Source organism: Heliangelus exortis, chromosome 1, assembly GCF_036169615.1.
Source record: "Heliangelus exortis chromosome 1, bHelExo1.hap1, whole genome shotgun sequence".
In the NCBI taxonomy this organism is placed as follows: domain Eukaryota; kingdom Metazoa; phylum Chordata; class Aves; order Apodiformes; family Trochilidae; genus Heliangelus; species Heliangelus exortis.
Genome location: NC_092422.1, coordinates 139,319,170 through 139,345,046, shown reverse-complemented (window position 1 = coordinate 139,345,046; position 25,877 = coordinate 139,319,170). Strand labels below are relative to the sequence as shown.

At 36.6% G+C, this 25,877-nt stretch overlaps 1 protein-coding gene across 2 annotated transcripts in view; it reads right to left on the bottom strand.

Annotated features, from left to right (window-relative positions):
- The window catches only part of KDM7A (lysine demethylase 7A), a 61,981-nt gene that overhangs the window by 19,230 nt on the left and 16,874 nt on the right, over positions 1–25,877 (bottom strand). For both annotated transcript variants that reach the window (XM_071727466.1, XM_071727476.1), the window contains exons 2-9: positions 16,174–16,259; positions 10,001–10,118; positions 8,992–9,152; positions 7,919–8,060; positions 7,463–7,649; positions 6,653–6,815; positions 3,257–3,344; positions 2,433–2,539 (exon numbers count right to left, since the gene is read on the bottom strand). In XM_071727466.1, the coding sequence (XP_071583567.1) occupies positions 2,433–2,539; positions 3,257–3,344; positions 6,653–6,815; positions 7,463–7,649; positions 7,919–8,060; positions 8,992–9,152; positions 10,001–10,118; positions 16,174–16,259 (1,052 nt within the window). The remainder of the gene's footprint in view (positions 1–2,432; positions 2,540–3,256; positions 3,345–6,652; positions 6,816–7,462; positions 7,650–7,918; positions 8,061–8,991; positions 9,153–10,000; positions 10,119–16,173; positions 16,260–25,877) is intronic.

Here is a 25,877-nt window from a genome sequence, read left to right as displayed (position 1 = left end):
ATCTGCCCTTCAGCCAAAGTTGCCATTATCCAACAGCACAAAAGAGGCAAAACTGTGCAAGCAAATGCAACATGACATCCTGTATTTGTGTACATTCTGTAACAAAAATACCAATCTAAACCTAAAATTCTTTTATGTAAAATCTTTTTTTTTCATTATTCTTGAGTGAATATGGAATAGTTTAAAACATACTAAAGGTCAGCTAGAACAAATCAGATTGAAATACAGAACAGAAAACATGTTTAGCAACCTGATCTAGCAGAAGGTGTCCCTGCCCACGATCAAGGTCCTAGATGATCAAGGTCCTTTTCAACCCTAGCCATTCTATGCTTCTATGATATTTGAAGACAGAAATCACTTCTATAGCATTCAGAAATATTTTAGCCAAAGGGGACCAGAAGGATGTGGGATGTATCTTTAAATTACAATTCTTATTGCTTATTCTCATACATATAGCAAATGGTTCAAGCTAAAACACTTTCACTCCCCAAACATTTTGTCACCCTTCATATTATCCCTAGTCTTCCTCACACAGTTTTACACCATTTTTTCCTCCCAAAATCAATGGAGGTGGGAATAGAAATCACTGCTACAGAAGCTGCTTTTCTTAGGAAACCTCGTGCTCCTATGTGATTGCAATTCCTTTCAATTTTCTCTTTTCCTTCATGGGTATAAAAGGAAGGAAAAGACAAATCCTCCATAAAAAGTCAGAAGTAGATTGCAACATCCATGTTCCTGACATATATTTCCACTTGTCAATAGCAAAATGGACCAACATCAGAACTATTTGGCTCATATTATTTTCTTCAAAGAATACACTACTAGAACACTATGGGGTTTATAGATCATAGCATTTTTTCTGCAACAAAGTATCTGCAAAGCCATAGATGAAAAGCAGAATGAGAATAACCTTCACAGCCATCCCCTAGGCTACAAGTCCCTACAGGCTCCTTGCCTATGTACCCAAGGAGTCATGGGATAAAAAGGGGAGAGGAATGCAAGGGGGAACAGTCATGGGACATGACCCATAGTTAGATAGATTATTTAGAAACGTATATCCCACTAATTTTTCAGCACAAATACAGCTCATGGGTCTTCTGACAAGTTTGTAAAATTTAACTACACAGGTGTGGCACCAACCAAAGCAAACTTTCAAGAGGAAAATACTGTTTTGCAAGGGAAAATTTTTTGCAAGTTTGTTCTATTTGGCAAGATTTCTGAGTTACTTTAGTTTCATCTAGAAAATTTAAACATTCACTTAGGGAAAAAAGGGTTGTTCAATGACTTAATTTGCTGAAAGAAGACTGTTTTCATATTAAAAAAAAAAAGGTTAAATGAGATTCTGATCTCTTCCAAAACAGAATCTGAATTCAGCAGCTTCCTCTGAAAGTTTAATTCTCTCCTTTGAAATATGTAATTTCAAATATGACCTTCACTATTATGATTAAATAGCAAAGATAGGGAGCAAAATATCCAAGGAGAAGGTGAAGTCTGAGAGGCATTCTCTCAAGCTCAGTTATACACAGGCACAGATACAGAATCACAGGACTAGATGGGGAAGTTTGGAAAGGGGAAGCAACTGTCAAGAACAAAAGGCAGTTTAGATGCCTATTGATAAGCACTGATATTAATTAACACAGCTCCTAAGAACTGATGCATCCTTCCTACAAAAGCCCTCACAGACCTTCACCTTTTCATAAGAGCAGAAGACAACATGTAGCTTGACTGAAAAGGTCAAAGAAAATGTTAGAAATGGAAGAAAACTTCTTCAATCAGCTGTGAAGACACAAAGAAACCCACAAAGAGGTCAGTGGGATCGTTTGGAGTTAGTTGTTGACAGAAAGAAAGGCTACCAAAGGATACTCACAGATCATAACTGATACGGAAGAAGCACGAGTAAAAAACTGATGCCACTGAATTAAGTTTCTTATCTAACCTAATAAAGTCTTTTCAGATAATGTCAAATTAACCAATTTGCCTAGCAGTATAATTGCACTATGCCAGGTTCTCAGATACTCTGTCCTGACAATCTACAATATTTTCATTGACCAGAAACATCATCAGCATGGGATGAAAAACACCAACAAAACAGTTCAAAGGTTGCAGGAGCATGCTACAAAGTGTTAAGCACAGACATTGCCAAGTACAGTAAGACTTCTGCAGTGTGCAAGTTACCCTGGAAACCTTTAATTATAAAGGTAGTTTCCAGAAAGATAATTTGCTAAACCCAAGAACTGCTGTAGCACTGTTGAGGTAGAGCATTCACTAAAATCTGGTTTAAAGTAATGTGGCTCTTCCAAGAAAAAGAACTAAACTGTGTTTTTCCAACTTAAAACATTCCCTGTCTTCAAACAACACCAGTATAACTTTCTCCATTATCAAGAGGGTGGGGGGGGGCACATAAACGTAAATTTCTTTAAAAAAAGGATTACCTTTCAATGTTTCCAGTAAGTTTTTGGCCACAAACCAACAGATGGCTTCAAAGAAAGGAAATTTGAAAAGATCTGGGGTTTTTAGCCTCTTCTCCATTTCATAACACCTGCATAAACAGAAACACCACGAAATATGAGTATTTTAATTATCAAATGCATTATTCAACTATATAATAATTCAAATTGACACAATGTCCAAAATAAAATAAAATAACCATGGCCATGATAAATAAAAGAAGTATCACATAGTTAAATTCCAACAAGACCACAGACAAAATTGAACTCTGGTCTCATCCAGGCTCTGACCTTAGCAAGTTTGACTGCGGCACTTCTAAGAATAAAGTTGGACTTCATAAAACTAGGATACAAACCCAATGTGTGATCTTTTAACAGATGGAATTTTATCAGGATTCCACTGTAATAAATAAAAACAATATGTTTAGAAGACAGCTCCACATCTTGGACAAAAACTAAATACAGCTGCCCTTAGAGCAATGCTGACTTGAGGATGCTCATTTCAACTCAGTGCTGCACACCTGGGATTGCCCAGTTTTGGTTTACTCACTTATACTAATCTCCACAGAAGAGTTTCTCTTTTTTTCCCTTTTATTCACTTTAATTCTTGCATACCCCTCATTTTGCTTTTGAAAAACAAGCTTTGCAGAAGTGAAACAAGAGTATGTGCTTCATACAGGCTAACTGAAAATGCCACTAGTGTCTGAGAGCCTGTACCCGATTTGATCCTGGTTAAGAGCACAAGGAAAAATATCTATTAAAAATATCCTACTTACTTAAGAAATAGTATAGAAAGAGCTAAGACTAACCTGAGCTGCATGCCAATATTGAGGTTGTGCAAAAAGTTTCCTCCAAAAGCCATACAATCCTGAGATGTGAGCACAGCGTGAATCCAGCCTGAAATTACAAGATTCTGAAACTTAATATACACACATAAATTAGTCTAAAAAGTACCCTGGAGCACATATGTAAGTTAAAAAGCTGTTCCTGGAAACAAAAAAGGCAAACAAATTTATGTTCTGTGCTAGGAACAAGTAATCTAAATTTTAACGACATGTAAATTATAGTGTTTCAGAAATCTAGTAGAACTTCAGTTTTCTGAAGGACTGAAGATTAAGACATTTGGACACCAGGGGTAGGGAATGCAAGACCACTGGTGATTTTTCAAGTACAAATTCCCAAAACTTTTCCTTCCAAACAATAAAAATAAGCAGGGTCAGGAGAGGAAAAAGCATACTAAACAAAAGATAAAGTAATAAAAATAAAATAGAAATTACGTTATACTACTTTCAATATCTACATTGCTTACAGTAATTGGCCTGTTTGCACAACATGAAAGTCATTTACCAATACTGAAATTTCTCAAATAGGAATTCAGAAGTAGTTCCATTAATTATTCTAAATACAGTGACACTAATTCCAGTGAAATTGCAATCAGTTTAAAACCCAGCCTAAGCACTTCGAGTACAAAAAATTGTTACATAATTGAAATACTGTCCTTGTAAACACCAATATTCAACATGGCAAAGCACGGCCAATATACGGCCATTCAGCATGGTCAATATTATGCTATCAATGTAGTACACAGAAGAACATTTGATATCAGCTTCCCAACTAAAACCAGTTACATTTAAAACGTATGCAGTGCAGCTTAATGTAATTTAATTACAAACAGAATTTCTTCCTTCAAGATTTCTGTTCTGATTTTGCATGCATACAGGTGATCTTTCAGCAAAAGATGAATTGGCTGCATATTTGCAGATTACTTCATGGTTTGACTGAAGGCAAGAAGTACAAACACAGGAGTTCCCCAATTTGATGCAAGGTCAGACCAAATCACAAGCAACTTGACACTGCAAATTACCATTAAATCAATGCCCTAACTCAGTTGAGAACAACCAGTTCTAGTTGTCATGTTCCCACATGTAAAAAAAATCCTTCCAGCAATTCTGACTAAGCAACATGCCCACTATGAAGCCTGGGAAGGAAGGAAGGGACAGAATGGTATATGAGAGAATGTAGAATTACAATGGCATACACAACCTAGGGGAGTTTTAAATTAAATTACACACTTTTTCACCTGTTCTTTGAGAAGTGCAGTGCAACAAAGATTGTCTTGTATTGCCAGCTGCATTTTGCATTTGGTAATGTGATCTCCATTTTTCACTCTAATCATCATCATCACAGTAGATTAATACCTCTGACTCTCCAAGGAATATGTGTATTTCAAGCCCTTAAACACACATCTCCCCAGACACTGACGAAAGTGACAAAAAAACCTCCTCACTGTTGCATCAACATCAAGGACTTTCACAGCATATTTATACCAACTAAAGGATTTTTTTTTTTTTTTTTTTTTTACATTCCTACTCCCTATCTTTATGCTGTAGTTTTGATCAAGTGCTATGTAACAAAGCAAGAAAATTTAGGGTATAATAATACATATGTGATATTTTTAATAATATTTAAATAACTCTCAAGAGCCTACAAGCAGGTGCTATTCAGCTACCTGCAAGATTAATTTAAAACCAGAGTTCTATTGTGAACATATTTCAGAGATTATAAAATAATTACAACATCCACTAGCATCAACAGCAAAAGTGGTTTTCAGTAGAGATCAGGGTTTTTTTTAAAGCCTTTAATCAGTCTTATAGAATTTTCCTTTTTTAAAAACATGTGTCTTGAAATCTGCTTTAATTTATTGGTTCTTATACTGAACTCCATCATATGTATATGAATATGTATGTGTTTACACACACATGTATACACACATTTACATTAAAAAGTAACATTTGATGTCTATACACACACAAATACATGTATACATTAGAAATTATATTATGACTCTTTTCTTTTTTGTCCCATTACATCTGGTCCCAGGGAGAGCTCAGATTCAGCTGACTACTTGGGAAGTATTAATTATTAATTAAAGACCTGTGGGTCACAATGAAGTTTTCATTTTGTAATTCTGAATTCTTTGATTATAGCTGTATGACCTTACACTTAAATAAATGGAAAATCAGTATAATCTCTTGCCAATAATATATGGTTTAGAAAAATTCTGGGTGTTCAGGAACATTAAATACGTATATAGCTCCTTACCATGTAGTATTTATTCTGCACAAGCCATGACCTAACTCTAACTCTCTAAACACTAACTCTCACTGTCAGAAAACAGTGAGAAAAATGTAGTAGTCTAAAAAGTTAATGACAGAAGACAGTGCTGAGCACCATCAAGGCATATTCCAGAAGTAGAATTGTACATCATTTGTCTTTTGTGTGCAGTTAAAGCTTGTTTGCAAAAAAAAAAAAAAAAAAAAAAAAAAAAAGAAAAAAAAAGGAACATTATCCAATACTAATCTTTACTAATAACATAATAAAACATATTTATATGGATGGGCTAGAGAAGTGAAAATACAATAAATCAACAGGCACTGATGTTATTGGCAAACAAATTTGTCTAGGTGTTTCTTAGAAATGTCCTCAAATGTAGCAGATGGTATTAGGTAGCTTCTACAAAAAATATTCCCAAAGAAAATCAGAAGACCATACCTCTGCATCATTTTTAAAGATTCTGAAATGAATTTATTAATTACACAGTTTCACAAATTTTATATATAAATATCCTTTCTATAATTTAATTCATATGTTAATTTCCTAAAAATAATTATTCTATTTTATTTAGGGACACTTTCATTTTGATTCAGTCTCCAGAGACTCCACCACGGTTTAGATTTCCTGCCGACAGAAAACAAAAAATGGAAAAAAAACCCCACCCAACTTTTATTTGTAATCCTCTAGCCTACAACATGAGAAGTTTATATGATGTTTTGGTATCATTTTTGCCTAGTACATCTAACAATATTCAAGAGCTGTAAAACCAAAATTGTATTATAAAATTAAGATAAGAATTCAGTCTGGATATCTATCAAATGGTGAACAATGCAGGTTCTATGAATTGGAACCATTTCTGATATCCAAATTATGCTCTAATTTGTTGTCATATAATTGGGTAACAAACCTCCTCTCCTTCCCTGATATTACCATCAGGTAATCTGAAAGGATAATTACTTACTTTGAAAATTTAAAATTCTGCATTTGTTATTATTCTTTCTTATCCAAAATTTTAGAAGAAAGAAAATACTGATATCGTAATCACGGGTGATTAAATATGCAAAGTCCTAGCAAAAAGGGTAACATCTTACCTGTTGGAACAAATAAGGTATGTCCTTGCTTCACAACACATTTGTAACATTTGTCAACCTTGTCCCCAAAATACACTTCACTCTGGGTGACAGATGAGCTCCAAGACTCATAGAGAGCTAAATTTTCATCAGTGGGCTTGATCAAATAGAATATCTTCTCACCCTATTAAATAGCAACAAAAAAATCAAATAAATAAATGAATGCTTTCATGCAGTTATTCCTGATAAAGATGCAGATTGATCCAAATGCTAAGTATTCCCTATTTCTACTAAAGAATGTTGGCATTTCCTAGTGATAGTATTTCACAACTACAGTCCACCTAAAGGATATACCACCACCAGCTGGTGTCTTGCAATATAAGAGAAGCAAACAAACCAAGAAAACTCTTCATTTAAGTATAAGAAAATCCAGATTTTTAAACCATTTATGTTTATGTGCACACAAGACCAATGAGAAAATATGATGAAACCACTTTGCCTCTTTTACAATGTATCCATGATCAGAATCTGAGAGAACACAAAGTTGAGTATGTCAATGACTTCCATTGAATTAATTTTTCATAATAAAATCTCACTGCATCACTTACCACTCTCCTAAAATGACCAAACAATTAAAACTAAAAACAAACTCACCAACAGCATGCAAAAACAAAAGCATAAAAATGCAACATTGACCATCAGTAACTCATTTTCAAACTCTTCCCCTGGTTTTTAAAGCACAAAATGTCACACAGGTGATAATGCTATAGCAGAGAGTGGACACTGAATAGATTTTGTCTCACAGAGTCATAAATCAAAAAGTCTTCATACCCAGAGAACATGGTACCAAACTGATGTTCCTCCAAAATCGATATGAAAATCAGTATAGCTGTCCTGGACACCCATCAAGCAATATTTCTGAACAAAAGGCTTAGGGAAGACAGAATCATCTGGCCAATAATTTTCCACCCATGAGAGCTTTCTGGCAATATCTGGTACTTCCACCAATTCAGACATCCTTTTAAAAACAAACAAAAAACCAAGATCCATAAATATAATCAAGAGTAGGCATACTTCTTTTTAAATGACAGCTTCAAATTTTTCTTTCCTACAGTTATTACTTATGAATTAATTAAAATATTCCATACCTGCATTATATTACAGTAGTTATCTACATAAAATACACAGCCTCCTATATTTCTCACTACAGACATTATATTCCTACACATGCTGTTCAACTTAGTGAAAACCACTTCCTGCATTGAATGAGCTTAAGTCAATACTCACTTGGTGTCTGAGAATTCCAGGCTGATCACATTCAATACTTTTGGTCGGTCAGGATTTGTGAAATACTTAATATAATTATGGAGCTTCATTTTGCTGTCTGCTTGTCTTGCTACATCTATTACATCTATCACTTTGTCACCACCTGTAAAAAATAGGTAACTTTCTTAAACCTATCACAGATAAACACAGCAAATTAAGGTGTTTAAGAAAAACTTTTCTTTTTTCCCAGGCTTTAACCAAAAAATTTCTGGATGTAAACTCCACTACTATCAGTATTCTCTTAGAACAGACACAGATCAGTATAAACCAACTTTTTATTAGGTAAAACTTTAATTGCTATAATCAGCTAAGGACAGAACCGAAAACACTCTAAAAATAAATCCTCTTTCCTGTGGTTAACCAGAAAGAAAAAGAGTAGTATAGAATGACTGTAACTGTTGGGCTTGGGGTTGGGTTTTTTTTTGGTTTTTTTAAAGAATTGGGTTTGTGGCTGCAATTGGAAAGACCAGCATAGAGAAAGTTATGAAAGCAGATCTATTCCTCACTCTTCTATTAGTCATTGCCACAGTCCTTGAATATTTAACACAAGGATCACTGTGAATTCTTTACAAACAATAAATCCTGCTGCTCACAGCTTGCAATTCTTAGCAAACTGCAATGAACTTGTGCCATTTGCTTGTAAGTTTTTTACATTAGAAGTAAAATAAGTTTTTTTACATTTAAAACTATGCATGCACTCTTTCACAAACATTCTACAAGCCCACGCCCACCCCCACCCTCTTCATATACATGCATAACTTCTATGCACACAGTAATTTCACAGAATAATTGTCATGAGTATGCTTCATTTCTGAAGACTGGCTTATGTATCACTTATTTATTGTAAAACAAGCAAAAACAAAAAGGAAAAAAAAAACCAACCCCACATACCACAAAACCCATAGCTTTAATTTTACTTTGCCAGTCTACAATTTAGAATATATATTTAGCACCTGGAACCTCTCATAATCATGCAAATATTTATTTTAATTTACAGATAGGATCATTTGCAAATACTGTAGACTGCCTCTTACCTACATAACGTTCCACATCTAAAACTGAGAAAGTTGGCGGAGGAAGTCTGAGCCCCAGACCATCTAATTTAGGAACCATAATGGGAACATCAAACCCATGTTTCTCCAAGTATCTTTGTGTCAGCTGGCTTCCATGCATTTTCAAAATTACTTCATCAGCACTGGTGGAAAGAAATAATGGAGTATTAGCAGGAAAACACCTTCCAAGTACAACTGAAAAAAAAATATTATGTCACAGTTTTGGGGAGGACAGATAGGAATGGATACATTTGAATTAAAAAGAAGTGCATCCAGTACTATTATATTAAGCTAGCTAAAAGACAAAGTAAATTACCTAAACCAGCAAGGAAACACTTACTGCCATGTGTAATCTAGGAATTCAGGGTCTTCATATATGACTGAACACAGTAATTTAAGAAGATGGAGAAAAGCAATTCTCAGAGAAGGCATTAAAATACATTTTGGTAACAACAATAACAAACTCCTTTAAAGAACTGTAATTCATTATGTTCCAGTGAGATAGCTAAGCACAGACAGTTCAGGTTGAAAACATGACTGTATCTCTCCACTGTTTCCTAAAACATGTGGGAATGGATACACCATCCATTCATATAAATGTTCTGTTATTTGGAATGACACTGAGGAATACTGCTGGAATAGAAGAAAAGAGACAATATTCTGACAGTTCAGGCACACAGAAGAAAAAAAACAACCAATGACTCATGTTAATGCCCCCACAAAAACAAGCACACAAACCCTTAAAAACTCAAAAGCCACTGCTCTGTAGCAGTCCCAACAGACAAATGCAAAACTCAACAGAGGAAGCTACTGCATGAAAAGGCAGGGACTGGAGGCAGGGAGTGAGGGAATTCTAAAGGAGGAGTAAGTAATCCTTGACCTTTATTTTGTGAAGACAAATGCTATTTCCCGCCCTCCCTCCCTCAGGACACACTCAGATGACAATGTTTCTGGGTTTTTTTCACTGAAATGTGTAAGTAAGCTTCTGTACCTTGGGAAAGAGCGAGCCCGCAGCTGTTTAACAAAGGTCCGTGTTCCAGCCTGCACCGGTTTGGAACCATCATCCAACTCCGTGTAGTCATGCCTGTGCCAGTTCCTCCTCTTCTTCACTACAAGTTTCAGAAGGATCAAACTTTTCATTAGTTAAATCAGATGTCTCAGATTAGCAGTCATCCTATCAGTGAGCCAGATCCACCTCAATCACATCACTATAATTACCAAACCTTATTGCTTATGCAGGTGACATTCTACCTATTTGAAATAAAGGAAAGCTTCAGGACACCTGACAGTATCATAGAATCATAGAATTGGCTGGGTTGGAAGGGACCTCAGAGATCATCAAGTCCAACCCTTGATCCACTACCCCTGCAGTTACCAGACCATGGCACTGAGTGCCACATCCAGTCTCTTTTTAAATATCTCCAGGGATGGAGAATCCACCACTTCCCTGGGCAGCCCATTCCAATGTCTGATCACCCTTTCCGTAAAGAAATTCTTTCTAATGTCCAACCTAAGCCTCCCCTGGCACAACTTGAGACCGTGCCCTCTTGTCTTGCTGAGAGTTGCCTGGGAAAAGAGACCAACCCCCACCTGGATACCCCCTCCTTTCAGGGAGTTGTAGAGAGTGATGAGGTCTCCCCTGAGCCTCCTCTTCTCCAGGCTGAACAGCCCCAGCTCCCTCAGCCTCTCCTCATAGGATCTGTGCTGGAGTCCCTTCACCAGCCTGGTTGCCCTCCTTTGGATCTGCTCCAGGACCTCAATCTCCTTCCTAAACTGAGGGGCCCAAAGCTCATATTTTTTTTTTACTTTTTTTAATAAACAGAAGAATCACACCTCTTCAAGATCCACAGATTTCATTATCTGTACAAATACAGAATTAGCAGGACCTAATCCCACTGTGCTATCTCACCATATCAGTACATCCATATCTAGTCTGATAATATTACTATTCACTACCATATACAGTTTGAAACCTAACCACCTTTCTTTATCCACCCCTTATGTCTCTACAACAGTTTTTGGTGTAAACTGGTTTAGGGCAGATGTGATGTTTACTATGCAACCACAATACATGTAACAAAAGCACTGTATCCCAAAACAATCAACTTCTGAGTTATTCGAAGATTGAATGCACTGTTACAGACCAGAAATAAAGTACAAAGGATAAATTAATGGTCTATTACAATTCTGGGAATCTGAAACTGGTAGTTTAATAGCAACTAAATTGCATTTTTAACAGTTTCCTGTAATTAATTGGGCCAAGGAAAATGAAAAACTGCACATTCTCATAAAACACTGTTGTGTTGGTCTCCACATTACAAATGACAGACACAAAAATGAGAAAAAAAATATTTTCATAGAATGGTTTGGATTGAAAGGGACCTTTGAAGATCACCTTGTTCAACCCCCCTGACATGGGCACAGACATTTCACTAAACCTGGTGACTCAAAGCCCCATCCAACCTGGCCTTGAACATATCCAGGGAGGGAGCAGCCACTGCTTCTCTGGGCAACCTGTTTCAGTGTCTCACCACTCTCATTGTAAAAAAATCTTCTTATATTCCATCTAAACCTATTCTCTATCATGTTAAAACCTTGTCCTGCCTCTACAGGCCTCAGTAAGAAGTAGCCCTCTTTCTTCAAAGCCTTTTATATATCTTGAATGGTTGTATTTTCAAACACTGTAAGCTGTATGCAGCCTCCCCAACTGAATTTTTTTGCCTTGAGTGAAGGAGAGGAATCTTACGACGTTATGGTTAAATTACTGCCTGTCTTCAGATTTCCATTATTTTGTAACAGATTCTCCCATAACAGATATTTCTAAAATCTTCATCAACTCAGTTTGTATCCATTTACGAAGAACACACACTTACTGCTTTGAAAGGAAGCCTTCATTTGTATCATCTGTATGTTTTGTTAGCAAAATGCTCTTGTCCTCGAATACTCAACAGTCTGAGAAGCCCTAATACATTCCCAGCAAGTGCCTTGGCAAAAAGGACCTCCCTCTCATCACCTGGGAATGAATCTCCAACAGTTCTATTGACATAACAGCATGTAATTTACCACACTAAGAAACAAATTAAAGGTATGGAAATTTTCAGGCTGTGTTTCAGCTCTTCCTAGAAAAGCCAAACTCTGCTCCACAGCATTAAATAGTTACTACTGGAAGACTGCCCCAACAAGATTTACTAAGACCAAATCTATAATCTAACCACTAATACTAAGCATAAATCTAGTTATATCTGCTGAGGAAATACAGAAGAGGGAAAAGCTACTGTTACTTTTCAAGACAAATCATGTTTTGCAGATGTATTTGAAACAGTCTGCAATGCAAATCTGACACCAAGCTAAACAGCTGTATTAATATAAATTTGAATTTCATGGAAGATCTCATTCTGAAGTTTTCTAAAATGGCAATGCAACCAAAAACTAGCAATACTGAAAATACAGCTAACAGTAGCAGGAAACCAAGGATTTAAGAGAGGAAAACACATTTTCTAAAAAGAAAAGAAAAAAAGCTGCTTCTCAAAAAAAAAAAAAACAAAAAAAACCAACGTAAACGGTTGGTCATATAAGAATAACTGAAACCTTATAGCCATAACACATAAAAGGTAATTATTCCTATTGATAAGGTGTTCCCTGCAGACATGACAAAATTTACCATTTAGAAGATATTTAAGAGAATAAACTGACATTTATAGCTATTTGCTAACCTGAAAACCAGTATTGAGTTTAAGAGCCTGCTTAATGAGCCAACTATCCAAATACAGTAAAACTTCGTAAATAATGAAGCCAGGTTTGTCAAGTTTGCAAAGCTATTTCCTCAGTCATAAATAATAACACAAGAAATTAATGGCTAATACAAACTCACAGCAAAGCAGTTTCTCATTAATTCTCTGCTGTTAAAACAGCTCATTAAAATTGTAAGATGATACAGCTGCTGAAGAGCTGTATTCTGTGCTTACAGCACAGAGTCAAGTTTTAAAATTTGTCTTTCCAATGTTTAAAAATCACAAATTAAAGTAATTCTTTTACTTAGTATTTGGCAAGGTCCATCATCCTTCCATAAGTAAGAGAAGGATGAAGAAAACAATAATAAAAACTTTGTATGCTTACCTATCTCTTCATTCCAAAGCATTTATAACCCCTTAAGACATTACAACAACAGTTGAAAGAAAAACAATTTAACTGAATGGATACTTATGCTCCAATTAAAACAAACAAAAAAACCTGCTAGAAGTTAAAAAGCACATATAACACCTCTCCTTCCCAATCACTCCAAACTAGTGGAAGAAACCTGTGCTCACCCTTGCTGTTCCTGAAAATGGATGCACAGCCTGCCGTGACAACACTAAAAATGCACACAGTGAAAGGAGACTAAATGGTTGCAGGGGGGTTAGGTAAAGGAAAGGAGTGTGCCAGAAGTTTTCACTAAAAGTAAGCAGAAAGCTATTTTTACAACTGCATTCCTCATACACCAATGGGCCAGTAAGTGTACCTGCTGGGGGCAAACACTCCCTGCCTTTTCACATTACTGGTCTGCTTGCCTTGGAAGTCACAGGCTGGACTTCAAATGGGGAGCATCAAGAGGTGCAGATCTGTACAGTGAGGCCCCAAGTCTCAGGAGTGGACCTCCAGCTAATTCCCAGTTACCAAAAAGGTAACCTAAGAAATGTTAGCATAGGAAGACTGCAAAATTTTAAGGAACGTACAGCAAATCATGGAATACCACTTCTAAGGCCCAGTACATCATCCCATATCATTAGCTCACACCAAACACTGGCATTAATACCACAGCCAAAAAAACAGGTGGGAGGGTATTAACAGAATTTGAGAAGGTAAAACCAGATTAAGAAAGTGATGTCCTGCCAACCACAGTCCTGTAAACACTTTACTGCACCTCCTCCTCTCTGTAAGCTCTGGATTCTAGAGTCTAATAACAGACCTGACTGCCAGCATTCATGCAAATTGAGCATTTTCAGACATAAGGATCACTGAGAAAACTTTGAAAATAACAAAATGTAATACCAAGACTCTAAACCAAGTAAGAAAGTGCCATAGTGTATTGGTAGTTTTTTGAAATTGCTTTCTTTTTTAATTACATAGGATTTTAGGGTTAATTATTTAGCATTTTACACACAAAGATGCATACTAAAGGTCTTATAAAGTTGTTGCTTTTCCAAATCAAGAAGATTTTAGTTTGTTTAGAATGTTAGATTTTGTTAGAATACAAAGCTGCAAGCAAAAATGCTTACATAACTTACATATATCATTTCATATGATTCAAGTACTGAAACACTGCTGCAAAACTTCAGCTCATGAGACATAATCGGTCCCTCTAACCACTAAAGTAAGTAGAGCCCAGACCACAATTTATCACAGATTTGATTCTGATACCTTAGCTGAGAACAATTAATAAAATTCCAGGTGTTTCAATATAACATCTCTTCTTGGGTTGGTAAGTGACATGCCTGAAGCTTCTACTAAAATCCAGATTACCTACTTACTTCAGGCAATATGAAGTAATAAGGATAATTTTTACCACAGATTGTCTTTTCAAAAAGACTTTCAACACAAAAATCTCTCATCACACTGTTGAATTGCTGCAGGTGAGACACTTTACATGAGAGCTAGGAGACCCCTGCATTACAAGAAGGGTTATTTACTGGTATCACAGTGATGCATACTAGTTCTCCCACTAAGAACTGAAGTTTCAAATTTATTAGTTTATTATTTTGAAAGTCTGACATGACCCCCCTTCTGCATTTCGTCCCTAGTTGCCCTATTCCTCAGAAAAAAAAAAAAAAGGTTGAAAAATAGGGGAAGAAATGGCAGTTGTTTACTATTCTGATTTATAGGAAAGACATGCTGACTTTTAACTGAAAATGACAACCAGAATACTAAAAATACAAGAAGGTAAAGCAGCATTTATCTTACCTTTTCACTAATAAACTAAAAGTAGCTAACCCCAAACTCACAAGCAAGACACACATCGTGCAACATATGCTTACTACATCCATAAGAGCTTTATCAATTTGCTGATGCTCCCCAAGAGCATTTAAAACTTATTTCTAAAACAGAAAATTCAGCTTTGAAAAGATTCTTAAGCAGTCTTAAGTCACTGCTGACTACAAATCATTATATGGTCTCCAAGAAAAAAACACACAAAAGAGAAAGAAAGAAACGACAAAAAAATCCCCACCAAATCACATTAGAAAAAAAAAAAAAAATGACCAGGACTTACTGCTTTGAGGTTAAAGACACAAAGTGCATATCAACATTTTCCAGGTCTGAACACAGCAACTTAATGGTTGGAAAGTGTAAATCTATTTTTACATTGTTTCCTTTTGAGAACTGAAGTCATGGGGTAAAATATAGGGACCTGGATAAAACAGTATCGTTTCAGTAGTTACAGAATGACAAAAAACTGCTCCAGCTTTCCACTGCGGATCTCTACAGCAAATTTATCTGCTGAAAGGAGAACCAAAGGAGTGGTGTCTCCTGCTACTGTTGCACAGATCTTTCCGGTAACTCATAAAATTGCATGAGGACAGCAGTGAAGTGAAACTTGTAGGAAAATCAGAAATCAGAAATCTGGAGCTGTGTAATTCTCAAGAATGTAAACAGGGGAGAAAAAAATCCACAAAAAACCAACCCACTACCCACATGAAGTTCATATTCTCAGATTTAACTGGACTGTTGTGGCATATAGCTTAAAATCACCAAGAAAAGTGAGACAGCTAAATCATATGCTTTCTCAAAGTTGCCTTTCTAGGTATTATAATTTTGATCATTAAAATACAGGAACCTTAAGCTATCTATTGGATTTTTATTTTACTTTATTTTTTTTAAACAATGATTCCCTAATTTTTGTTCTCTTTCTGTCAAGTCCAGATTGTTTTCTTCTATCTCTGTGTACTTTGATTTCTCTAATCTATAGCAGTAGCTTATGTTTTATTCCATCTGCACCTCTCGATCAAGGAACCTTTCAGGGTGGTTTGTTTGTTTTGTGTTTTTTATCAGCTCAGGCGTAGTCATGTAGAACCAATAGCTTCTAAATAATCAAACACATCTTGAATGCTCTTCTGAACAGTTTTTTTCAGCTGTACATGGAGAGAAAACAGTCTGAAAGTGTAAAATAAAAACTGAGTAACCAATACTTACTTAGAGAAGGTCCATGGAGAATTGCACAGTTGGGACAATGGTACAGATCAATGTCAACAGCATGGTGCTCCTCTACCCCAACACAGCTGGAATAATATTTATAAATGTTAATAAGAATAAATGCAAGACTTATTTTTCAAGCTAAAAAGTAATTAAATCTTTTTTTTTCAAAATATGCTTAGTCTACAGAATCATGAAATACTAAATTATCTCAGCTACTGAGATACTGCCATGAAAATTTTAAATGCAAAATTAAGTAGATCTTCTTGAAAGCTAAACCACTACAGATGAATTGGAGAAGACATGCTTTTGCCTGAAGTTCTCAAGAAAAAAAAAAAGTAATTTCTACTTGCTGGTAGAATCTGGAATTGTGGCAGATTTCTTCCTTGTAAAATTTCACTGACACTTTTAAGACTGCTGACTTTATAAAACAGAAGCAAGACTACATCACTGAATATCTACTCCAAAGTGTTTATATTCAGTACATTCTAGTAACATGAGAACTTGAACAGTACTTCATTCAGGTAACTTGTTTCATATCAGAAGTGTAATGACAGCTTAAGCACTGAAGGTCTGGAAAGACCCAGCTACACAAAGTCTTTTCCCTATCAGCCAAGTGCCAAAACTGCTGACACACTCCAGTAAGTGTCAGTACCTACTGCCAAAACAGAAGACTACAGTCTAGTATTCAAAGCCACCAAGAGCAAACCAAATCTGAAACTGAAGAGCATCTCCATTTAACTATCAATGAGAAGTACACCATTCTGAATGCTCTGTAAACAGTCAGCTGGTTTTTATACTTCCCCATTCACTATATACCACAAAATTTAGAAATTATATAGCTTTTTAATGTACGTACAATTCAAACTCTAAATACAAAACTCAGCTGCCACACTTCACCACAATCCTTGCAATGTTTAGTATCTGTTTTAAAACCACAACTACAAGAATTGTTATTACATGAAAATTCAGCTGACATATAAACAAAAGGAAAGGCAGAAGCAGTCTTTAAAAATGCATGTCCAATTTCCTTCTGCTTGTGTTCTCTCTCTTTTTATAGAATAGATGACTGACTCATAATTCTATGTATTTTAAGAAAACTGGTTTTAAATATACACTCTAAAAGCCCCAAATAAGAAGGATGGTTTTATCTGTCCTTGGAATCCCATTATTTTAGATAAATTTCTGATTTTTCAACAGCTAAATATATTTGTATTGGACTACATCTCAATCAAGTTTGCACCACTATACAATGAAACACAGTGCTCCATAGGAAAAATTCCTTACTCCCTTTCCCTTTTCTTGGTGTTTCTCTGATGTGTTCTGCATCACCCCAGCCAGGTTGTCTAACTAACTATGCAGTAAAATACCAGCTTGAAAACCATCATATTCTGTTGAAGACTGTTAATTTTATTCTCTAATAAAATACTCCAGATAGCCTGAAAATAAAGCAGAAATCCTGTTAAGTAGTGAACACTTCCTCTGATTTTATTAACTCCATAGCATTTCATGAACGCACACGGGGCTTTGTGTGCAGAGACAGCAGGTGACACCAGAATGGTGTTAGAATAGCTGGAATAGCCATTCAGTAACAAAAGCAAACGTTTTTGGTCCCCTACTTACAGTCTAAACTCAGAACTAACTAGAAAAGCAAAACACTAACTGGGAGATACTGGAGGTTAATCTAATAGCAGACACCTGACTGATGAAAAGGGCAAATGAAGTGCCAGCACCTGCAAGAACAAGCATGGCCAAAGAGGCCACAGAGCATATCAATCACATGGAGCACTGCTAGAGTCACTTTCCTGAGTCCCTTTCTGCAACATACACAGATGAATCTGACATTAATCATTCTGGCTACTAGCAGGCAATCAATTACTGTGGTAAGTGGAACTTCAGACCTCAAGCATCAAAGCAAGGTCACCAAGAGGTAGCAGAGAGTCTGGAAAATATTAGCATTCTCACAGTAACACTCCCAACACACTAATGTTTTCCTGAATGAAAATGTGGCCCTCCACTGGACTCACTCCAAAAAGCTCTACAATCCTTCTTCAGTTGGGAATTCAAAACTGGACACAGAATTCCAGGTGGGGCTTCAAGAGAGCCAAGAAGGAGAATCACCACTCTTGACCTGCTGGCCACACTTCTTTTGATGCAGTCCAATATAGGGTTGGCTTTCTGGGATGCAAACTCAGAAAATACATCAAAATGGTTCCAGAAGCAGTAGCAAGGTAGGAAAACTCAGTTTAAAATAGACCCCATAACATCACAGTAGTCAGACTTCCTCGAGTCTGCATCAAGGCAAGGTCAGCATGAGGTAGTAGAAGAATTAAGAGCTAAGGTTCTAGACATAGAGCGTGCCCTTCCCTGGCAACTAAAGAAAGCCCTTGCTACTCAAAGCTCAAGAAAACAATTCCACAGACTTAAGTCTCACTATAAGGTGAATGATTTTGATTCAGTCCCGATTTTCCATTTGATTGTTATATTCGTAGCTATGTGAAAGGAGAGAGAGTAAACCAAAAATAATCAGAAAGGACTCTCTAATGTAGCTGATAGATAGCAATGGACCTCTGGGGTTTTTTGTTAAGGGAAAAGAAGGCTTCCTTCAGAGGGAAAAAAAAAAATCCTGCAGAGGCTCCCTTCTACCGCAGTATTGCTATTAATTTAGAATTTAAGAGGTAAGAGAAGTACAGACAATTGGGTATGACAGATTCAACAACTGTTTCACAATTATGCTGGAATGCCTTGTACAAAGAGTTTGTCAAAAATACTTACAGTCAGCATTACCCTGCACAGCTCTACAAAGCCATCCAAGGCAGCTGGCAGTGCTTGTCTCCTACAGGAGCATGACGTTGGGAACAAGTATTGGACACATGAGTCACCAGGGACTGCTGCACCTTCTAAATCTAATACCTGCTTGCCCTCAGTCAAGCCTGGCTTTTCTCTTCCCTGCTTCTGATGTTATCAAGCAAGACCACAACATTTTAGAGACTGTTTGACTGCCTCTATTGGTATGACTGAAAGAATCCTGGTTTAAGAAAAAATATCCAAAGCATTCTTCATTCAAGGGCTTGGTTTTAGTGTCCTTAAAGGGAAACAGCTATTTGAAAAGCCATTTTATTTAATTATTACTTACACATTAATTACATTAGTACTCTGCCATTATACAAAATTAAAAGTATAATAGGGGATGATTACAGACATAGGACTAAAAAAGTGAAGATACAAGTAAAGTCTGAATGACCATCTTCCCAATTTAACTGTCACAGCTGAAAAGCCTAACAGGGTGCATTATCAACTATCAACAAGATATTCTAGGAAATTTCTGAGATTTCCTGTATACTGCAGAAAACAGATTCTACCCTCCACATGGAAAAATTAATCTGTCAAAAAGCTGTATCGTACACATGACACCATCCTCTTGGATTTCATCTTCTGTTCCTATACCCCATCATTTCAATTCCATATGTTCCTTCTTCATCTCTTTTAGTAGCACATGAAAAACAAACGAACTGTTCTTTATAGATGCAATTGTACTTCTTATGAAGTTTCCCACAGTAGCCTCCACTTCTCTTACCACCAACATGACACTCTGTACCTACAGGCTTCATCGAGCACACTAAGAAATGTGACAGGCCACATGAAGTTTAACAAGACCAAGTGCAAGGCCCTGCATCTGGGTTGAGGCAATCCCGAGCACTGATACAGGCTGAGCAGTGACTGGTTTGAGGGCAGCCCTGAGGAAAAGGACTTGGGGGTGCTGGTGGGTGAGAAGTTCAACATGAGCCATCAGTGTACACTTGCAGCCCAGAAAGCTGACCCTATGCTTGGCTGCATCAAGAGAAGTGTGGCCAGCAGGGTGAGGGAGGTGATTCTCCCCTTTTACTTCACTCTCATGAGACCCCACCTGGAGTACTGCATCCAAAGAGACTCTTTTATAGGAAGGACATGGATGTGCTGGAGTGTGTCCAGAGAAGGGCCACGAGGATGATCAGAGGGCTGGAGCACCTCTCCTATGAAGACAGACTGAGAGAGATGGGGTTATTTCATTTGGAGAGGAGAAGGCTCTGAGGAGACCTTAGTGTAGCCTTCCAGTATCTGAAGGGGGCCTGGGGAGGGACTTTTTAGGATGTCAGGTAGTGACAGCACTGGGGGGAATGGATTCAAATTAGAGGGAGGTAGATTTAGATTGGATGTTAGGAAGAAGTTCTTCAACGTGAGCGTGGTGTGAGCGTGGAACAGGAACAGGTTGCCCAGTGGTGGAAGCCCCACCCATGGAAGTTTTTAAGGCCAGGCTGGACAGGGCTCTGAGCAACCTGATCTAGTGGGAGGTGTAGAACCAGATGATCTTAAAGGTCCCTTTCAACCCTGAAAACTCTATGATTCTATGATTCAATAAGTCAGTTCTAGAGGTAGCAAAAATTAAACAGGAAGAGGTTTGCCTTAATTGTCAAAAAACTGAAGTCACTAACATTTGGTGCAGTTACACATAATATTAAACCAAGTTTAACTCTTGGTACTGAAAAAAGGTCCCACCCTCCTTCCTCCAACTGTCTGATCATGGATTTCCATTGTTTCTCTCAGGAGATCTAAACCACCAGGCAGCCACACAGTAAGTTAGTTCACCAAGCTGATCCAAAGGAAAAAAATTAACGACCATTCAACCCACTTTTGTAGATGGGAGAACAATAAGACTTCTGCAATTAAATAAAAAAGGTACATGTTATATGAAGGTATTTACCAAATACATAATTTACATTGTTTTCAAGTATGGTAACTGAAAATATTCTGTGTTATTTCATCTCGACACTACTTTGTCTTTCTAAAAATGAGTACTAAAAGTAGGAGAGATCTGTTTATACATAGACACTTGCATTTTCAGTATCAGGGTTTATTACTGAATTTCAAAGCATCACAGGCAAGAGATATTTCTCTTAATATACAGAAAAAAAAACCTACTACTAAAGTAGTTGTCAAGTACTGTAGTGAACTTTTCAATTTACTGTAATAAGTTTACCTGAAACCGCAGCTGCTACTTTCAGTCCTAATCTTTGAGTGTAACAAAACCCCAAATGCTACCAATTAAAATGAAGAAATACTATTGTCAAAATGAAATAAGAAGCTTGCAAGTTATGCAAAGAGCAGCTTCTCTTCCTCCATCTCAAGAATGCAAATAAAAGCATGGGGTGGGAAGTGAATTTGGCAAACCTAAGGAATTCCAGTTAGTCTTCTAATTCAAGCCTGTTCTTTCCAAGTGGGAAAAGGATGCCAAGTAGTCAATATTTACAAATGAAAACAATTGAAGTACTAAAGATGTCCCTGTAACAACCAAATAACCACATCTGTCACTCATGCGGGGACAGCATTAAAATACCTAATTAGGAATAGAAAGACTAAGTCATTACTGTTGACATACTACACATCATCCTGTAGAAAAAAAAAATCACCTGAAGATGAAGCTTATTCAGAAGAAAGTCTAAAACTTTAAAGTAGTGAGATTTCAAAGTCTGAACCCCAAGTGCCAGCTAGACTTGTTTTCCCCCTCTTTTCAAAATGCATGTAGTTACACTGAAGTAATGAAACTGATCATAAGCCACAAAAAACCATGGGAAAGTGCAAGCTCTCTCTTAGTCTTACCACCATAAGCCTGGTAACAATCACAGTACTAGCAATTTTAGACTTAAAGTTTTATTTTGGCAATTAAATTATTTTAAAGAAGTTACATATACTTTATATACTAGATAGAGAACCACAGTGCTTTAAAACTAATTACAAATAAAACCCAAAACACAACAACATAAAAATATTCGAGCTTTTGCTGTATTCATTTTTGCAAAACAGAACACCCTTTAGAAAGCAGTGGCTGGTATAGACAAAACTGAAGAGTGCATAAATACATTTTTACAAGATTAAAAAAAAAAAAAAACCACAGAAAACAAAATAATACTTGTCTAGCAAATATTTCCCTCTCTTAAACTACTAGTTTTCTCCGGGGGAAAAAAAAAAAAATTAGATTTGTGGAAACGTGCATACATAGTTTTATACTATGTATTCACTCACACAACCAAGTTCTTACAGACATAAAAATTACATGTAAGGCAAACTTTCAAAATACCTCAGAATACACTTTCTTACTCAATATTGCATGATGCTACAACACATTTAGGAATCCCAGGAACAACAGTGCTGCAAGCCATTATACACATAATCTCTGAGCATCTGACCTCAAATGCTCAGAGGCATCTGTTCTGACACTTCCAAAGTCCTAGGAGATTTTAGTCTACTTTAAATTAGCCATCACATTGCACATTAAAAATGGAAACATTCATTACATAGGTTTAGACTTCCCTGATGTAATTTAACCCTATAGCTTCTAAATTCTGTAATATTCCTCTGAAATTAGGTATTGCAGTAACACAACAGCCCAACAGATATATATCACCCATTCTGATCTCCAAAGAGCCTTCCAAAGGCTCTGATTTTCTGGACCTTCAGAAATAAAATTTTGGCAGCTGTACTAGTGTTGTCCCAACAGAAGACAATCATGCACGTTCTTCCATTGAGTAAGAAAATCAGTATACATAATATCTCTCTCGTGGGATCATAGAAAGGATAGAGAGCAGCCCTGATGTATCTACTGGCATGTTGTGTTACTGCAATACCTCATTTCAGAGAAATACTACAGAATTTAGAAGCAATAGGGTTAAATTTCATTAGGGGAGTCTAATGAGCATTTCCATTTTTAATGTGCAATGTGATGGCTAATCTAAAGTAGACTAAAATCTCTTAGGACTTCGAAAGTGCCAGAACAGATGCCTCTGAACAATCAAAGCTCAGAGTTTTCAAAGAGGTGTCCTTGCCCACGTAGAAGCAGTTGGATCTTGATGATCTGTAAGGTCCCTTCCAACCTTAACCTGTGATTCTGTGAATACTTGGTATAAGCAGCATATAATCTAATAATCTATGTTTATGATAAAAATGTGCATAGAGATTATTTTCTATACAATGATTTCATTTACCTACTCATAATTCAAGCAAAAAAGAAGTAGAATAACTGTTCAAATAGTAGTTAAAAGAAGTACATGCTCAGGAAACACAATTTTACGTGCACAAATATACACTGAAGACAAACAACTTTTTACTACAATGTAAGACTGTTAGGAAGAGACAAACAGTCCACCCTAATTCACAAAAGCATCAGCAGCCATGGATTACGTGTAGCAGTTTTATGACTTTTCCTAATGACTATTGCCTGAGAAGGCCAAGTTAACATTACCCAAGTACTTCTGATGTTTTCCGTCTGTTTAGCATCATCTACTTAAGCACATACCCAATTTCCCCCTCATTCCTATGCCAACTGAGATTGGCAGTCTCTTATCTACTTATTCTTCCCAATCAAGACTAATTGCATCAAGCTGCTTTAAAAGAATATTTACAACTAATTTTGTTTCTGTACTTCTAAAATAGTTTTACCGAAATGAAGGTCTGAAGATTAGATCTTTTAATATGAATTTTAGCAAAATAAGCTGCCTTAAGAAGATCAGAAAAATAACATTTACAAAAACTGCAGCAGACCTCAAAACTAAACAGGATGTCAAGCAAAGACATTTTAAAAGCAACAATTGTAGCTGAAAGCCTTATTTCAGTGTGAAACTAATTAGATGAGATAAACCAGAATGACACCAGCAAGTGAATCAAGACTTAAGATTTATTAAAAAAAAAAAATAAAAATAAAAAAGTACATAAATCTGACATGAAAACTTCTTCAGCACTTTAAAACCACTAATCAGTGCAAGCAAAGCACTTGGCTCAGGAATTCAGAAAGTTTCTCTGTAGCTGTTCAGAGTCCCATCTTTCTGCGAGCATTTTGCCAGTGCAACCAGACACACTGAAGTAAAGAAAAACAAGAGCTCAATCTTACTTCAGACTTTGTGTCTGAATGCATCTTGAAATGCAGGAGAACCTTCCCACAACTGACGCAGGAAAAAGGAATAACATTTCGCATTTCAGGTAATTGTAAATACTGGCATCCCAATTTATTTGACCACAGCCAACATCAGTTTTTACTTCTAGTTAAAATGCAAGCTTTGTTTTCCTATTAGATAGCACCAGCCTTACACACAAAGTAATGCGTGTATTAACAATTTGTCTCGAAGACAGAGCACTGGAAGGGGATAAAAGGATGAGAAAAATTAACTGTCTACCTATATACTGATGACAAAGGTTTCTTAGATCTTCAAAACAGTTTTCCATCAAGTATTTTTATCTCCTCCTCAAGACTCCAAGTCAATTAACATTCACCTCTTCCCTGTAAGACATTCTAGAACCTAGTAAAAGTCCCTGACACGTAACTGCATCTTCTTTACATAATTATCCATATTTCAAGTTACTCTGTCCTAGTTATGCTTATGAATGAGAGGAAAAAAACAACAACAAAAAAAACAAAAAAACCCCAAAAAAACACCTTACAACCAAGTAAAAAAAGAGGAAAAACCACCACCTCTAATATAGTATCTTTAAAGGCAGAACCAACACTGTCTCAATTCTATGAGAAGGGGGAAAAAAAAAAAAAAAAAAAAAGAACGAGAACATACACCAAACCACAAAATCTGCAGCCCATTTAAACCATGTGGCACAGCTCTCTCAAAACAGACATCTGAACTGAGTGCCTGTGTGTGGTTGTATTCTACTCTGGAACAAACTGCTACCCAAGACTGCTAACATTATTTCCTTACCAGGAAGAGGAAAAAATAGACTAAGCTCTACTACTACAGAGATAACAAGAGAGTGGGAAAAGGAAGTCAGTAGACAAGCTAAGTAAACCTCTCACTCAGGAATAAAGCAACTGTAATAACTGTAACTGTAATACTGCCAGTGAAGGCCAGCCCTTTCCCTGAATGAAGATATAAAAGAAATTAAATTTAAATAAGCTTTGTTTTGTTATTTATTACCTACACACATTTGCTCGCCTCAACATTCCCAGTTCTTTGTCTTAATCTTCCTCAGCACCAACCTACATACAGACTCCTGTTAATTATCACAGTCTATTTAGCCTTTGCATATGGTGTGGTCTTAAAAATTACTGCTATCCAATGTCCTTTAACCACAATCAACAGAAATTTCCATTCCAGTTCCACTTCAGAGTTTCTTATTAGGTAGTAAAGGCCCTTTCTACACAGACCAGACCTACTAGTTACTTGTTTCTGAGAGGGCACTTGAAGGGGAGGAAAGATGACAGAAATTAAACGGATCATTAACAGCCAATGAAGAGAAACTTGAAGTTCAATCCAAAACGATAAACAAATCTTAGGAAGCAATGACATGACATAGCTTGCACTGATTTAACAGCTTGCAGCCACTGGAAGAGGCAGGTTACTCATCCCCTTCCAAGCAAGCACTCCTATTTCCCTTCCCTGCAAACGCCCTGGTACTTGCCTGGTTACCAGGCAATCTGTTTTCACTCACTTATCTACCAGAAACTAACCCAACTAGTTTTCTGCCTGTTTATCAAGTTAGCTTACAGCACAGTCAGACAACCATCACAGCCAATCCATAAGATGATGTGTGACTGTAACCTGGAGAGAGATACAAGAAGCAGGGCTGCCCTGTTTGGCAACGGAAGTCACCAGACCCAGTCAATGTTCAACATCACTCTGATTATTCTCTAATACTCAGAACTACTCCTGTCTAATAGATAACTTGTC